The sequence below is a fragment of the Bufo gargarizans genome, chromosome 3, assembly GCF_014858855.1.
Source record: "Bufo gargarizans isolate SCDJY-AF-19 chromosome 3, ASM1485885v1, whole genome shotgun sequence".
Classification (NCBI taxonomy): Eukaryota; Metazoa; Chordata; class Amphibia; order Anura; family Bufonidae; genus Bufo; species Bufo gargarizans.
The window spans coordinates 80,681,507-80,698,700 of NC_058082.1; the positions used below are offsets into that span (position 1 = coordinate 80,681,507).

The window sequence follows — 17,194 nt, forward strand, 5'->3', positions numbered from 1 at the left end:
GACCAATGGTTCTAGGATAGGCAACCCATTTGGTTGTTGGCGCAGCGGAATCTTCATAGTGCGGTGGCGCAACAGAAAAGATTTGCTGATCGTCATCGCACTGCGGAGCAAGAGATTAAGGTAGGAGATCCAGTGTGGGTCTCCACCCGGAACATTCCCTTGCACCAACAGTCTGCCAAACTGGGGCCTAGATTTATTGGTCCATATTCGGTGACACAGAAGATCAATTAGGTGACTTACAAGGTTGCTCTTCCTCCATCGATTCGAGCAGTGAACACCTTTAATGTTTCACTGCTCAAATCGGCAGCCGAGTCAGCTCCCTTCATTCAAACTCCATCTCCGATGGAGGTTCAAGGGGAGCCTGAAATCGAGGTTAATAAGATTTTGGACTCCCGTTTTGTCCAGAGGTCCCTCCAGTATTTAGTGGACTGGAAAGGATTTGGTCCTGAGGAGAGATGTTGGGTACGTGCCCGCCAGCTTCAACTGGATTAATTAGTGGCAGCTTTCCACCTTGAGAATCTGGGGAAAGCCCGTTTGGAGTATTCTTAGCCGCCTCCTTTAGGGGGGGGTAATGTAAGACACTCTCCTGTTTCACGGTCCACTGGGGCCCCCAGGAATTCTCATGGGGCTCTGCCTGCGGGAGACCCCATTGGAGTAGCAGGACAGGTCACGCATGTGCCTGCGGAATCTTCGGTTCTGACTCCTTTGTGAGCGTCCGCATGCACGCTTGAGAGGAGGTTCACAAAGGCGGCCGAACGTACGCACATCTTATTCGCTACACCGGCCGCTGACTGGGAATATACCTGTACATAAACTGTAGTAGATTAGAGGGCAGGCATGGATTAAGTGATCAATGACCAGCCAAGGCCGCACAAGTGTCAGGGATTAGGATAATCATATGGCCTATGAGGAATAAACACAGGGCACTCTGTGATTAGCTAGCAGGTGTTTAAGAGGTGATTTCCCTGACTGGTCAGTGCCCACTGTTTTGACAACCCGGGTGTATGTTGCTGTTCACATTCTTACAGACTACCTGTGCATGACCTCTGACTTCCTCAATCCATCTCTAGAGACTGCTTGTGGGAAACTTCTATGCAGAACAGTTTGTCTCGTGTTGGGCCTCGGATCGGACCCTGGAAATGTCTCGTCCCTAGGTACTACGTTACACAGACTATGTCTGTGCATATGAACTTTGGCCTGGTCTGGCTGTCCCTTGTGAGTTTTCCTGCACAAGGTATTATTTGGATTGATTACCTGCATATGATTTCTGGTCTGGACTGTACTGCCATCATTTAATAAATCCACCATTGCTTAAACTCTGTCTGGTTGTTTGGGGTTCTGCACCATTACAGTTACATTTTGCATTGTACACTGAGCAGTTTGACTGGTCACTAGGATTTTGCAGTATGTTTGGACAAGCATTCACCTTGCTCTCACATGACTCACATAACATTAGCCCCTGATGTCTGCTGTTTAAAACAGCAGAAACCCCATGGCTATGGTGCCCTCTTTAGTGGCTGCCATCTTTAAAGTCTGCCCATTGGCCATACATGTAAGGCAGAGTCAAAATTGCAGTAATCAGTATTATAAGACACTTACTAATATATTGTTATTACGAGATCAGACCTGATTTCTACCACTGTAAAGCCCTGCCCCCTTGTTTAATACATTATTCTCCATTGATTGCAGGGCTATTCTGTCCTACACATGGAAACCAATGGTGGAAAATAAGACCATACCCGTCCATTAGCAGCCCCCATCGAAACACTTGTGCATGACCCATGTAAGGTATTTTTTATAGGGGCTACTTATGGATGTCTCTGGTCATATGATGGCCCTCAGTAAGTGACCAAGTAGCAGAAAACATGACTCATCGGAGAAGACAACCCTTTGCCAATCAGTGAAGGTCCAATTCCAATACTGCCTAGAAAATTGAAGACTTTCCAGCCGCTGTAACTTCATCGGCAGAGGTGCAGTGACCATCCATCTGCTTCAAAGCCCCATATGCATTAGGGTTCACTGAACTGTTGTGTAAGACACATGTCAGGTAGCCTCTAGTTCATTTTGAAGGTTATCTGTTCCACTGTAGCGTGTCGGTCTGCCCTCTCGCACCTTTATAGCCAATGTACACCTCTCACATCAATGACACATGGTGCTCTGCAGTTTCCAAGTCGCTTATTAGCAATAGTGCCATTTGTCCACTCATGTTACACTTTCACCACAGCAGCATGAGAAAAGATCACAAACTGCACAGTTTCAGAAACACTGCCACCCTCGTCATGAATGCCAATAATCATCTCTTTTTGCAACCCTAATTAATCCCCCCTTTTACCTATGATAGCAAAGAGGGATATGTGTGCAGACATAGCTTATATACCCACCAAGCCAGCTGACAACACGTGACTTCATGAGCTACCTGCTGCCAACATCAAAGTACAGTAGGAAGCGGCCATATATTAATGTGACTAGGTATGAGAATGTGACTGTGTATAAGAAACTTTGTAATTTTTTTTTATCAAAGAAAAATGCCTTATTCTAGAATTATCAGCTGATTTCTTCCTCTCTGCAATTTGTGAGTAATCCATCTTGTGAGACCAAGAGGTGCTGTCTGATAACTGAAGGATCAGATTACATCACCAAATATTTTTTTTTAACAATCTCTATTATTTCCATTTCATTGTTACAGAGCGACAGAGAGAGAGAAAAAAAAAGAACATCTTTGAAATCCCATCCTTTAACCATTTTTTTTTCTCAACATAGAAAAGGAAGAGTCCTTATCACATTCTGAGAGAATTCCATACACCTTAAAGATCAATCCCTTAATATATTTAATATTCTTTATCTCAAAGGTGAAAGGACATTTTTAGATCCAAGTTCTTTTTTTTAAATTTCCTCAATACGTAGCATAATTGGATATAAAAAAAATTATAATCTTTGGGACTCTGATAGACCAAATAAACGTTTTACATCTACAAAATTAATATTTCCTTCCTCATATACATTTGCAATATTAAGATCACTTTTTTTCCCCAAAAGAAACCAAGATCTGAATTGTGTACAAGACCTATAAAGTAATTATCCCATGAAGGTGAAAAATGGAATGAACCAAACACTCCAAAATATTTCCTTACCCATTCTGTTTCAAACCTGCTTCTAATAATTGAAATACAGAATACATATTTAAACTTTTCTTAAAGTGACTTATTATACTACTACTATTATACTACTACCTAAGAAATAATTCCAGAATAGAATATACCTCAACTGCGCCGCCACATAATAAAACCTAAACTTAGGAATACCCAAACCACCTATTGATTTATGTAACTGATAAGAAGACTCAACCTAACTGGTTTTCCCTTCCATATTAAAAAGATTAGAAGCCCATCTATAGCCTTAAATACATTATCTTTAATCCACTGTGGAGAGTTTACTAAAACATACAATATACGTGGTAATACAATCATATCTATCACTGCAACTCTATCCGTGAGTCCCAAAGACCTTCGTGACCTCATTTTTTTCCTTAAATCCTCTATGACTGTTAAAACATTTAGTGTAACGTATTGTGCAGGAACCCTACTCACTTTTATTCCCAAGAACCTAAAGTGTCCACCCTATTGAACCACTGAAAGGTGTTAATGGTACTTTTCCTAATGGCAGCAATAATGATTTTCCTTTATTATATTCTAAACCGAAGACTGCAGAATATATAAAAATCAGTACTCAAAGACTCCGATGTCCGCTTAAAAAACAAAACAACGTTGTCCCTATAAAGTAAAATCTTATTCGATATGTTGCCAAATTCAAAGCCCTTTATACTGTTATGCTCCCTAATAGATATAGCCAAAGGTTCTATAATGATGGAAAATAACACGGGAGATAATGGGCATCCCTGTCTGGTACCACGTTCGATCCTAAAGGGTGGGAATATTACCTAATTTGATTTAACCCTTGTTGTCAGATTATAATACAGTATCTTTAGCCATCTTATAAACTCTTTTGGAAAATGAAAACACTCCAAAACATTCCAAAGGCTTTGGAGATAACCGAAGGATCATCATCTTGGGCACCCCCAAAGACAAAACATAACTGTAAGTTCATTAAAAGACATCTAAGATTATAACTGGTAGACTTGTTATGCATAAACCCATTTTGATCACTCTATATAATGGAGGGAAATTAGTCTTGACAAGTGGCTAGCCAAAATGTTGGCCAGCAGCTTTGCATCCACATTTATAAAAATAGATTGGCCTAAAATCTCCCAGATTATCTTGAACTTTATCTTGTTTCGGTATTAACGTTTTTAACATATCACTCCAGTAGATAAGAACCTTATCTACTGGAATGCCATCTGGGCCTGGAGATTTATTAGTTGAACTAACAGATAAAGCCAGCCTCAGTTCAGCCATAAATTCAATCAGATTTTTATCTTCCTGGTTTTTAATAATAGTTGCAAGCTATTTACCTGATCTATTCCCTTCCTTAAATCTTAATGAGCCTTGACATAACTGCTGCTCATATGCCAAATGTTGAAGATAACTATCATATTCACACTAGTGTTGAGCGTGAATATTCGAATTGCGAATATCGCCACTACGAGAATTTACGAATATTTAGAATATAGTGCTATAAATTCGTATTTGTGAATAGTGTTGAATATTCTAATCGCTAATTTATTGCGAATTTATTGCGAATATCGGCACTTAGCAACATCCCTAGCAACCAATAGGAAAGTTGCCTACCCCTTAGTGTTGATTGCGAATATTCTAATCGGAAATTTTTATCTTGAATATATTATATTGCCGATTTTCGCAATCAAGTAAACAATGACTGGAGATCACGAATTCTCGAATCTGCAAATTTATAGCGAATATTAGGCCAAAAATTTGCGAAATATTGGTAATTCGAATATTGCCTATGCTGCTCATTACTAATTCCTGCTGAGTTTTTTTTTAGGATCTCTTTAATCCCTGTAGAAACATATAGGGCTTTAAAAGCTCTTAATCTATCCCCCCAAGACATATGTCCTACAACTGGCCTCTTTCTTTAATTTTGTAATCTCTCTATAATAGATATCCCTAAGATAGGCCTTTAGAGTCTCCCAAATCATATTCTATGATGCAGAGCCCACATTACACTCTAAAAAAAAGTGATATTTCCTTATATATATCTCTGGCACCTATCAAAGCAAGCCACCCTTTATAAATCTTAAACAATACTTGACAATTATAAACCCAAGAGGGACCGAGTTGGACAGAAACAGGGGAGTGATCTGATAATCCTCTCAACTCATATTTTACTTTAGTAATCAAAGGAATCATAAGATCATTGGCTAAGGCTAAATCAATCCTAGATAAGGACTTATATGTAGATGAAAAGCAAGAAAACATTTGTTTTCCAGGATTTAGCCTTCTCCAAATATCTGTCCATCTAAGCCCCTCCAAAAAACGGCCAAACCCAGTAATAGATGAACTATCCTTTTTAGATTACCCTGCTCACCTACCTAATTTACCATCAACCACATTATTAACGTCTCCTAGAAGCAAAACTAGACTTGGCAATAAACTAGCCACCCACTTATTAACTTCTAGCTGAACAGAGAAAGGGAGGTGGAATATAAATAACTACCAACTTCTCAACCCCTCAAACAAACCATGCGGTCAAATAAACCTACCCAACAGATCAATCTTCGTCAATTGCACCTCTACTTTCAACGACTTGTGCACTAGAATACTGCCCCCCCCAGAATAAGATGAATATGTTGAGTGATATTATTTTCCTACACAGGACTTTTATAACAACTGAACTGTCTCTTGCAGTGGCTAAACCCCCCCCCCCCCACTACACAATCTGTACTGCATAGACTTACATCTATGGATTCCCTAACTAAACTCCTTCACCCCTTAGCCTATAGTTCCTCCTCGCTACAACCCCCCCACACACATACACACACCTTTGACTGCAAACCCCTTGCTAATTTGCATTATAATATAAATTACATCAAATTCCTCCTTTCTATTATGTACTATTCTCAATGTAGCAGGAAAAATCATATTCATATAATACTTCAGCTCCACCTGACGCAGTCTTTTCTTTACATCATTGAAAGGCATTCTTTCTTTTCTGGATTTATCAGAGTAGTCAGCCAATAACATGATTTTACATCCATTAAATTCTAACTGCTATTTTTCTCTTGCTAATCTCAGCAAACCGTCCCAGTCTTTAGCATTCAATAATTTACATCATCAAAAGTTTATGGAGAGGGGAGGGAGGGAAATAGTGAGGAAGTACAGAGCAAAACAGAGAGACAGACATAGCACAGGAATTATTTAGCAGCTAATAGTAAGAATTATACAGTATCTACCTACTGTATATTATATCAATAGCTAAGCTCAATAGTCAATACTTCTCTATATGCTGCTTCCGAGTGGTTGTGAGTGAGTGAACGAGTGAGAAACAGTTAAAAGGCAAAATCTGCTGTCTAAATGTGTATACTATGGGGAGAAGATACTCTACACCCACCAGCTTAGAGACAACTTAGAATTAGAGATGCAGCATGCATAGGAAAAAAATGTTTAAATCCCAGATAGACGTTATGCAATGACTGATATAGTGCTATAACTCATGTGTATACATATAGCCTATTCTGAAAAGTCATATGAAAGGATGGGTATGAAGCTTAATTTCCAAAAGATTGAATAATAATAGAAATGTACCTGGTGTTTCTGAGTTAAGTGCTCCAACCGTGGTGACCAGTTCCTGCTGAGGTATTGTGGCACTAGATGCACGTTGACTTGCAATCAATATCCTGCTCTTTGCAGATGGCAACCTGGAGACGGCACCTAATCCAAGCTGTGGTCTTAGGATCATGGTGGATCTGTAGAAGCTCGGTGGGACTTCATAATGAGTAAACGATGAGGGACAAAAGTCATCTTTCCTCTGCCTTTCACCTGTCTATACACAAGAAACACCAGGTATACAGTTTAATGTATCCAAAGAGCAACTGAAAGAATATTACATTTCATTTGTCCTTGAAGCAAAGCATAACCCAGCAGGTGACTGGTGACTACTGAGCAATTTCATCGCATTTCTTTTCAGGATTAGACATTTTGTTATTTGACTTTAAGACCTCTTAAGCAGCTAGAGCGTGATCTTGAATACTAGGATATCGGCTCAGTACCTGCTGGAGTCTAAATAATAGACTGTGGTATAATATTTATAAAGAAATTGTCACAACAGTAGAAAAAAGAAGAGTTACAATGTATTTTCTCAGTATGATATACATAGGGTGCATAAAATAGATTTAAGGCTAGTCTCTCTGATAGAACAGCCTGCCAGGATTCACTGGATCCAGCACGGCCAGATGCAGACGCAATGTCCGCCGACCCCATTTAGTATAATGGGGTCCGGCGGAGATCTGGCCGCATTCTAGCAGGCAATGTGGAGAATCGGCCAGATACAAACCGCTGCATGCTGTGGTTTGTGTCCAGACGATTCTCGGCATTGTCTACCGGAACAGCAGAGGTTTGAAATTAGCTTTAGCCAAGAAAGAGTCAGCAATATTTTTTGCGTCTCTATCAATGCATTCTGAGAGCAGTAACTTACGTCTGTCAGCCTAGCCATACGATGGCTTGCATTTTGGGAGACCAGTTGTATTTTTGAATGCTATTATTTGGGGATATAATACATTTTTGGCAAAAATGGAAGGAAAGAAACAGTAATTCTGTGTTTCCTCTCTATTTTTTCATACAATTTATTATATGATTAAAAAAAAAAAAAAATCTTTATCTTACAGGTCAATACATTTATATTGGGGTGACAGAGAGAGCACAACCTTCTGTTAAGCGTTATAGGTGGTACAGTTGCATCTGATAGGTTAAATGAATGAGACTGGCTATCACCACTGTAAACACAATTCAACAGCACTCTGAAAACAGAGAATATATGAACCAATGCTATATTCACCATATGAATGAATATGAGGTACTTAGCAAATATATATTGATCAAAATATTTTGTGCCCATCCACAACAGCAAGGTGACCTCTTTCTGGGTAGAAACCTACTCTATGTGATACCTCTCTCTGAGCCAACTGACCTCTTAATTCAGGGAGAGTGGTGTACAACAACATATACTGCACTAATTAAGCCTGTGGAAAGGATGGGTTAGTTAGGGGTGCAAGAGTGCACCCACCGCACCACCAGTATGATGTAATACTATGGTAGCTCCTTATTATGTTATGGGGTGGAAAGAGATGAAATTAGGTCTACCATTCAATGATGATTTATTAGTTAAAGGTGTCCAGGACATTTATGTGAAGGTCTATTCCTATAATAGGCCATCAATAATGGCATACTTACCATGGAAGCATACCACGTCACTGCTAGAGGCCCAGCAGTGAGAAGATGCTCCAAACTTCTTTTTCTGTTTCTAAACATAAAACCACATAATTTTCCTACAGCCCCCACAAGGTAGAGCTCAGGTGCATAAAGATTTGTACAGCCTCCATCGAGTTGAATGGTTGCTTCATGAATCCTTATGCACTGAGCTCCCCCTAGTAGTGACTGTGAGGGGAAGCAAGAGATTTATCAAAGTATTGATGTCAATACTGTACACTGAGAAATATTCTGTTCAGAATAAGCACCTTATTTATAAACCACTGTTCCATTTTTTCCCTGAATTTTTATATTGAAAGAAATGTGGAGCCCTATGATATCTGTGTATGACCCTGGTCATCAATAATTAGTGAAGTTCCAATCAATGGGAACTGCACAGACAAAGCTGTACAAAGTGGCCATGGCACTCACAGTTTATCCCGACACAGTGCCAAGGGCTGTATAAAGCTGAGCAGCACTACTTGAGAAAACAATGACAGAGCTGCGATGCTTCAGCATGTGCCGTGACCTCCTAAAATACATGTTTATAACAGTTCGGTCTCCATTTTTGTCATAAACCTTTTTATTCCCTGAATAGACATAGGACGAGATTTATAAATCTGCATGTGCAGACTCTAGCTTTTGGTATATGGAGGGTCAGAATTTCCCCTAATTTATTAAAATGCAATTTGTAGACAAACGAAGATCCTGGATTTCTCCGTCACTATAGGATAGTGAACACTGTCTAAAGAAGTAGCTCAGTCCCATAGCTGTAGTTGATCCCTTTAAGATGGTCGGTAAAGTAGTAATTTTAAGATGGGATATCAGTTCAACTCCGGTGCATTTATTATCCCTGTACTATGACATCACTGTGCTCGGCAACAAGCTTCTTGTACCGGGGACCGATATTTTATTTTTAAAAGAGTTACACTAGAGGAGCGCCCCTAGTTTTTTTTCTTTATTATCCCTGTACTGTGACATCACTGTGTTTATTATCCCTGTACTGTGACATCACTGTGTTTATTATCCTGTACTGTGACATCACTGTGTTTATTATCCCTGTACTGTGACATCACTGTGTTTATTATCCCTGTACTGTGACATCACTGTGTTTATTATCCCTGTACTGTGACATCACTGTGTATATTATCCCTGTACTGTGACATCACTGTGTATATTATCCCTGTACTGTGACATCACTGTGTTTATTATCTCTGTACTGGGACATCACTGTGTTTATTTTGCCTGTAATGTGACATCACTGTGTTTATTATCCCTGTACTGTGACATCACTGTGTTTATTATCTGTGTACTGTGACATCACTGTGTTTATTATCCCTGTACTGTGACATCACTGTGTTTATTATCCCTGTACTGTGACATCACTGTGTTTATTATCCTGTACTGTGACATCACTGTGTTTATTATCTCTGTACTGTGACATCACTGTGTTTATTATCCCTGTACTGTGACATCACTGTGTTTATTATCCCTGTATTGTGACATCACTGTCTTCATTATCCCTGTACTGTGACATCACTGTTTATTATCCCTGTACTGTGACATCACTGTGTTTATTATCCCTGTACTGTGACATCACTGTGTTTATTATCCCTGTTCTGTGACATCACTGTGTTTATTATCCCTGTTCTGTGACATCACTGTGTTTATTATCTCTGTACTGTGACATCACTGTGTTTATTATCCCTGTACTGTGACATCACTGTGTTTATTATCCTGTACTGTGACATCACTGTGTTTATTATCTCTGTACTGTGACATCACTATGTTTATTATCCCTGTACTGTGACATCACTGTGTGTATTATCCCTGTACTGTGACATCACTGTGTTTATTATCCCTGTGCTGTGACATCACTGTGTTTATTATCCCTGTACTGTGACATCACTGTGTTTATTATCCCTGTACTGTGACATCACTGTGTTTATTATCCCTGTACTGTGACATCACTGTGTTTATTATCCCTGTACTGTGACATCACTGTGTTTATTATCTCTGTACTGTGACATCACTGTGTTTATTATCCCTGTACTGTGACATCACTGTGTTTATTATCTCTGTACTGTGACATCACTGTGTTTATTATCCCTGTACTGTGACATCACTGTGTTTATTATCCCTGCACTGTGACATCACTGTGTTTATTATCCCTGTACTGTGACATCACTGTGTTTATTATCCCTATATTGTGACATCACTGTCTTTCTTATCCCTGTACTGTGACATCACTGTGTTTCTTATCCCTGTACTGTGACATCACTGTGTTTATTATCCCTGTACTGTGACATCACTGTCTTCATTATCCCTGTACTGTGACATCACTGTGTTTCTTATCTCTGTACTGTGACATCACTGTGTTTATTATCCCTGTACTGTGACATCACTTTGTTTAGTATCCCTGTACTGTGACATCACTGTTAGAGATGAGCGAATCGAAGTTAACGAAGTGGAATTTGATCTAGATTTCAGGAAAAATTCGATTCACACCGGATCCGAATTTCCTCATGCTTCGTGGTAAGTTACAAAGCGTGAGGAAATTCGGATTCGGTGCAAATCAAATTTTCCCTGAAATTTAGATAAAAAATTCCACTTTGTCAACTTTGATTTGCTCCTTTCTAGTGACAACCTACTAGGACCGTAATGAGTTACTCCCAGCCCATCTAGCTGCTGTTTCTGCTGCACACGGCGGCTTCTCTGGATATTAGGTGGTGGTCAAAAAAAATGTGACTTGACTGTGTATATGGTGATGCACTCACCTATTATTGCTGTGTTGGTGGGCATTATAAGTTTAAAGTGGTTTTACAGGCTCCTGATATTTATGCTTTATCCAAAGGAAAGTTCACGAATATCCAATCATTGGGAGGCCGACACCCTGCACCCTTTTCGCTATTCTCTGCAGCTTCTGGCTCTGGAACTAAATCTTGAATGGAACAGAATGCAAGGCCTCTGCCAGGTTACTGTAATTCAGCTCCCATTCACTTAAATAACACGAGGTTTGAGTAGGGAAGTTGTACCCGTTGGGTTCCAAACCACTCAACTAGTTGAGGCTGGCTCAGGAAACAACCAGGAAATGGATAAAAGAAGCTTTTTAAGTGAGTAATTTTCAAAATAGACAACGCATTTCAGGGTCCTGGGACTCCTTTATCAAGTCTTTTGGATGGATGGATATGATAGATGCTGGTACTCAGTAACATTTGCACTGTTCCTATTGCAAGGTGGCCAGTGGTAAGGGCTTCTATACATGCTGCAAGGGGTAATAGATGACAGGGCAGAAGCAACTAGTTGAGTGATTTAGAACCCATCGAGTACATCTTCCCTACTCTTGTGATATTCCTACAGCTGGGTGGTGACCTTTGCCCGGAGGATCTCATCCAAACGCAATGTCACTGGCTGCAACGACCTCATCATATACACCTACGAATCGTAAATCTCCAACGCACTCGCCACCATTAGACGGGTGCAATGAGTGAAATGAACACATAGCACCCACACTGAATCCTGACCCATTCATTTCAATGGGTATGTGTACATGAACATTTTTTTTCACGCATCAGTTTTGTGTTGTGTGAGAATCGCAGCATGTTTTACATTCTGCGTTTTTCACGCTCCATAGAAGTGAATGGGCTTCAGTGAAAAAACCATTGCATCCGGAAGCAAGTGCGGATGCAATGCGTTTTTCACTGATGGTTGCTAAGAGATGTTGTTTGTAAACCTTCAGTTTTTTATCACGCACGTGAAAAATGCATCAAAACGCAATGCACCCACGTGAAAAAAAATCAATGCAATCGCAGACAAAACTGACTGAACTTGCTTGCAAAATGGTGCGAGTTTCCCTGAACACACCCTGAACGCATCCAGAGCCAATCCATATCGTTTGTGTGAAAGGGGCCTTAGGCTGGTTTCACACGGGCGTAGCGGAAAAAGATGCGGGTGCGTTGCGGGAGCATGCACGATTTTTCCGCGTGAGTGCAAAACATTTCAATGCGTTTTGCACGCTCGTGAGAAAAATCTGCATGTTTGGTACCCAAACCCGAACTTCTTCACAGAAGTTTGGGTTTTGGTTAGGTGTTGTGTAAATTGTATTATTTTCCCTTATAACATGGTTATAAGGGAAAATAATAGCATTCTTAATACAGAATGCAAAGTACAATAGGGCTGGAGGGGTTAAAAAAATATAAAACAATAATCTAACTAACCTTAATCCACTTGTTCGCGCAGCCCGGCTTCTCTTCTGTCTTCTTCTTTGAGGAATAGGACATTTGATGACGTCACTGCGCTCATCACATGGTCCATTACATGACCTTTTACCATAGAGATGGATCATGTGACGGACCATGCGATGAGCGTAGTGACGTCATCATAGTTCTTTTTCCTGTGCACAGCAAAGATGAAGACAGAAGAGAAGCCGGGCTGCGTGAACAAGTGGATTAAGGTGAGTTAAATTATTATTATTATTATTTTAACCCCTCCAGCCCTATTGTACTATGCATTCTGTATTAAGAATCGCGAGATTACGGCAATCTAACTGTGACGAAAGGAGGAGATTCGGAGGACATCGGCGGTGCTGGGCTCCTTCACAGGGGGGCGTGGCTGGGCACCAGGAAGGTTCGTACAGACCCTTGGGCACCTTACAAGACTAATTTACATATCTCTAAAATCCTTTTTTAATCAAAATAAAAGGACTCAGCCCTATAGGACCGGTATATTGCAGACATGCTAGCGGCGATCTAGCCGTGCATGTCCGCAGCTCTATAACCGAAAACGAGGTGACAGAATCCCTTTAAGGAGCTAAACTATGGAATGGAAGTGCTCATCTCCATCTGCCGCCGCCAGAGCCGACGATCGTGATTCAGCCGGTAACATGGCTCTCCGATCCGGCTGCAATTTTAACAACCGGATCTCGAGAACCTGAGGGAACTGGCCTGGGTGTAGGTTTTGGCCCCCCAATGATCGTATATTCATGACTAGAGATGAGTGAAGTTCTTTAAGATTTGATTAGGCTGCTTCACCAAATTTTACCCCAAAATTTTCTTTGTGACTAATTACTTTGCCACGAAGTGCATTTTTTTATAAGAAGCAGGTGCAAAGAAAGGGGAAAGGATATTGCACCGCCCGGTCATTGAACCCCTCAGATGCCACGTTCATTGCTGATCGCAGCATCTGAGATCAATATTAAAGCATTTTAGGTGTTGCTCCTAAAAAAGAAATAATTATAATTATAAAAAATGAAATTGTACTTACCTCATCCATTTCAGCGTGAAGGGGCCGCCGCAGCCATCTTGTTTGAAGAACCAGTGCGAATTCTTGCGCGGCGTGTGATGACTTCATCACATCGGCTGGCGTGGTGACGTCATACTTCACCACGCAAATGATTTCGCGCAGGATCTCCAAGGAAGATGGGCGCAGTGGCCGCTTCTGCACTCAGATGAGGTAAGTATGATTCTTTTTTATTTTTGCCGCCATTTAAGGCAAAATAGATTCTTTATCACAAAGCACAAGGAAATTCTGCTTTTCTGCGAATCAAATTTTTCCTGACATTCAATCAAAGTCTACTTCGTTAACTTAGATTTGCTCAACACTAGTCATAACCTAGCATGTCAGGTGAACGCAATAAAAAAAAAATAATAATGATAAAAACAATGCCAGAACAGCCATGTTTTTGTCCCCTTGCCTTGCAAAAACATAATATAAAGCAATCAAAAAATCTTATGTATCCCAAAATCATACCAATTAAAATGTCAGCCCATCCATCAAAAAATGAGACCTGGTCACCATGGTTAACAATGGAAGAACAATGATTTCAAGTATCACCCTCCTTTTAACAGGTCAAGTCTGCCATTTTAACCCAATCAGCCTGACATAATGATCTCCAGCCTTGTGCTTGTCAACATTCTCACCTGGGTTAACAAGACGATTACTGAAATGATCTCAGCAGGTCCTTTAATGACAGCAATGAAATGCAGTGGAAAGGTTTTTTTGGGATTAAGTTAATTTTCATGGCAAAGAAGGACTATGCAATTCATCTGATCACTCTTCATAACATTCTGGAGTATATGCAAAGTGCTATTATGAAAACTTAAGCAGCAACTTTTCCAATTTTCAATATTTATGTAATTCTCAAAACTTTTGGCCACGACTGTATATCACCACATTGGGCCTCAAAATGTGCATGGGGTTCTTTTACTCCTGAGCCCTAGTGTATATGAAGGCAAAATATTAGGGCCACAAGTAAGATGTTTCTAAAACCAGGAAGCATGACATAATAATGAGAGAGCTGACTTTTCACCCTAGCACATGCTGGACACAAGATTTGGGGAACTGAATTGGTATATCTGTGTAAAAATTGCAATTTTCACAATGCACAATCTGCTACACATTAAGGCGTTTTAGACTCTGGCATATCCACTGTCGCTCCTAAATGTAAGGCAGCTTCCTATCTGTCTTAAATTTAGACAATTTTCTATGCCTAAACTTGCCCAGGCCACATCCACTTTTTAGATGTATTTATGTTTAATAAATGACCCTCTAATTAAAAAAAAAAACACACATGGGGTCAAAATGCTCACAACTAGTGTTGAGCGAATTGAAGGCAAAAAAATTGACTTAGATTCAAATTTCAGGAAAAATTCAATTCACCGTGAAGCCGAATTTTCTTGTGCTTTGTGGTAACAAATCAATTTTTCCTGAAATTGACATCACCGCGTCCGGCCAGCATGATGACGTCATCATGTTACTGTGCGAGATTTCACGTGGTGTCTTCAATACAGATGTCCTCTCCGCGATCAGATGGATCAGGCATGTATTTTTTTACTGGATTAACCCTTGAAAGACATACATTTTAATCTCAGATGCCACGATCACTGATGAACGTGACATCTGAGGGGTTCAATAATGGGGGTCGGTGCAATTGTCGTTCCCCGTCATTGCTCCCACTACATACAAAGGAATGCACTTTGAATTTCTTGAAGAAATTTGGCAAAGCAGACGAATCAAATTTTTCAGAACTTTGCTCATTTCTACTCACAACATTCCTTGTTAAATTCTGTGAGGGGTTCCAAAATGGGGTCACTTCTTCTGAGTTTCTTTTTTTATTTCACCTCAGAGCCTCTGCAGTTGTCGTCCAGTGCTGTATAAATCTCCAAACTAGACCTCAAATGCACGTGGTGTTTTTTCTCTTCTGAACCCTGCAGTGTGCTTAAAAGGCAGTTTTTGATCAGGGCATTTTACACTGCACTGGTAAATCAGGGGCTAGTGTGACATGGCACCCAAGAACTATTCCAGCAAAATATACCCTCCAAAAGCCTAATGGTGCTCTTTCCCTTCTGAGCCCTGTAGTATGCCAATACAGCAGTGTACAACTACATGTGGGATAAAAAAAAATGTTTAACAAATTGTGGGGTGCTTTGTGAAGGGTACCCTTTGTGAAAATAAAAAATGTAAGGCTAAAGAAACATTTGATTTGAAGAAATGAAATATTTCATTTTCACAGCCACGTGTCTATTAGGCCTTGTTCACATTTCATTTATTTGTCAGTTTTTTCCATCAGTTATTCTGAGCCAAAATCAGTAGTGAAGTTTACTCAGAGATAAGGTATAATATAAAGATTTCCTCCTGTTTTGTGTTTTTGACCCACACTTGATTATGGCTCACAATAACTGATGGAAATAACTGACCAAATAACTGAAATGTAAACGCAACCTAAATTGTATGAAACGCCTGTTTAGTCAAAGCAATCACTACATCCCTCCAAAAAATTACTTGATGGGTGTTCGTAAAATGTGGAAACTTTTTGGGGTGTTTGTACCATAGGGGTAACTCAGGGTCTCTTCAAATGCATCATAATGCCCAAAAACCACTCCAGCAATATTTGATCTCCAAACACCATATGGCGCTCCTTCCCTTCTGATCCCTGTCGTGTGCCAATGCTGAAGTTTATGACCATATGTGGAATGTTTCTAAAAACTACAGAATCAGAGTCATAAATATTGAGATTTGTGTGTTTGCTGTGATACATAAAAAAATGGATTACAATGGCACAAAAAAATACATTTTCAAATGTCACCTCTATTTTGCTTTAATTCCTGTGGAAGACCTAAAGATCAACCAAGTTTCTAAAATCAGTTCAGAAAAATTTCTGGGGTGCAGTTTCTAAAATGGGGTAATTTATGGGTGGTTTCTATTATGCAAGCCCCTCAAAGTCACTTCAGAACTGAATTGGTCCTTTGGAAATTTTCTTGAACATTTGAAAAATTGCTTCTAAAATTCTAAGCCTTCATATGTCCTAAAAAAAAAAAAAGCATAGTAACATAGTTTATAAGGCCGAAAAAAAAAATTGTCCATCAAGTTTGGCCTGTAATCCTGCAAGCTGATCCAGGGGAAGGCCAAAAAAAACTGAGATAGAAGCAAATTTCCCCACTTAAGAGGAAAAAAAATCCTTCCCGACTCCAATCAGGCAATCAGAATAACTCCCTGGATCAACAACCCATTTCTAGTAGCTATAGCCTGTAATATTATTACACTCCAGAAATACATCCAGGCCCCTCTTGAATTCCTTTATTGTACTCACCATCACCACCTCCTCAGGCAGAGAGTTCCATAGTCTCACTGCTCTTACCATAAAGAATATTCTTCTATGTTTGTGTACAACAAACTGGGTCCTGGGGATAAATAGATAATGGGAGAGATCTCTGTACTGACCCCTGATATATTTATACATAGTTATTAGATCTCCCCTCAGTCGTCTTTTTTCTAAAGTGAATAACCCTAATTTTGATGATCTTTTAGGGTACTGTAGT

The 17,194-nt window shown here is 39.8% G+C and overlaps 1 protein-coding gene across 1 annotated transcript in view; it reads right to left on the reverse strand.

Moving 5' to 3' along the window:
* MTUS2 (microtubule associated scaffold protein 2) overlaps positions 1-17,194 on the reverse strand; it is a 457,672-nt gene that overhangs the window by 415,100 nt on the left and 25,378 nt on the right. Inside the window, exon 3 of the mRNA XM_044286799.1 lies at positions 6,748-6,957. Coding sequence (XP_044142734.1) covers positions 6,748-6,957 — 210 coding nt within the window. The remainder of the gene's footprint in view (positions 1-6,747; positions 6,958-17,194) is intronic.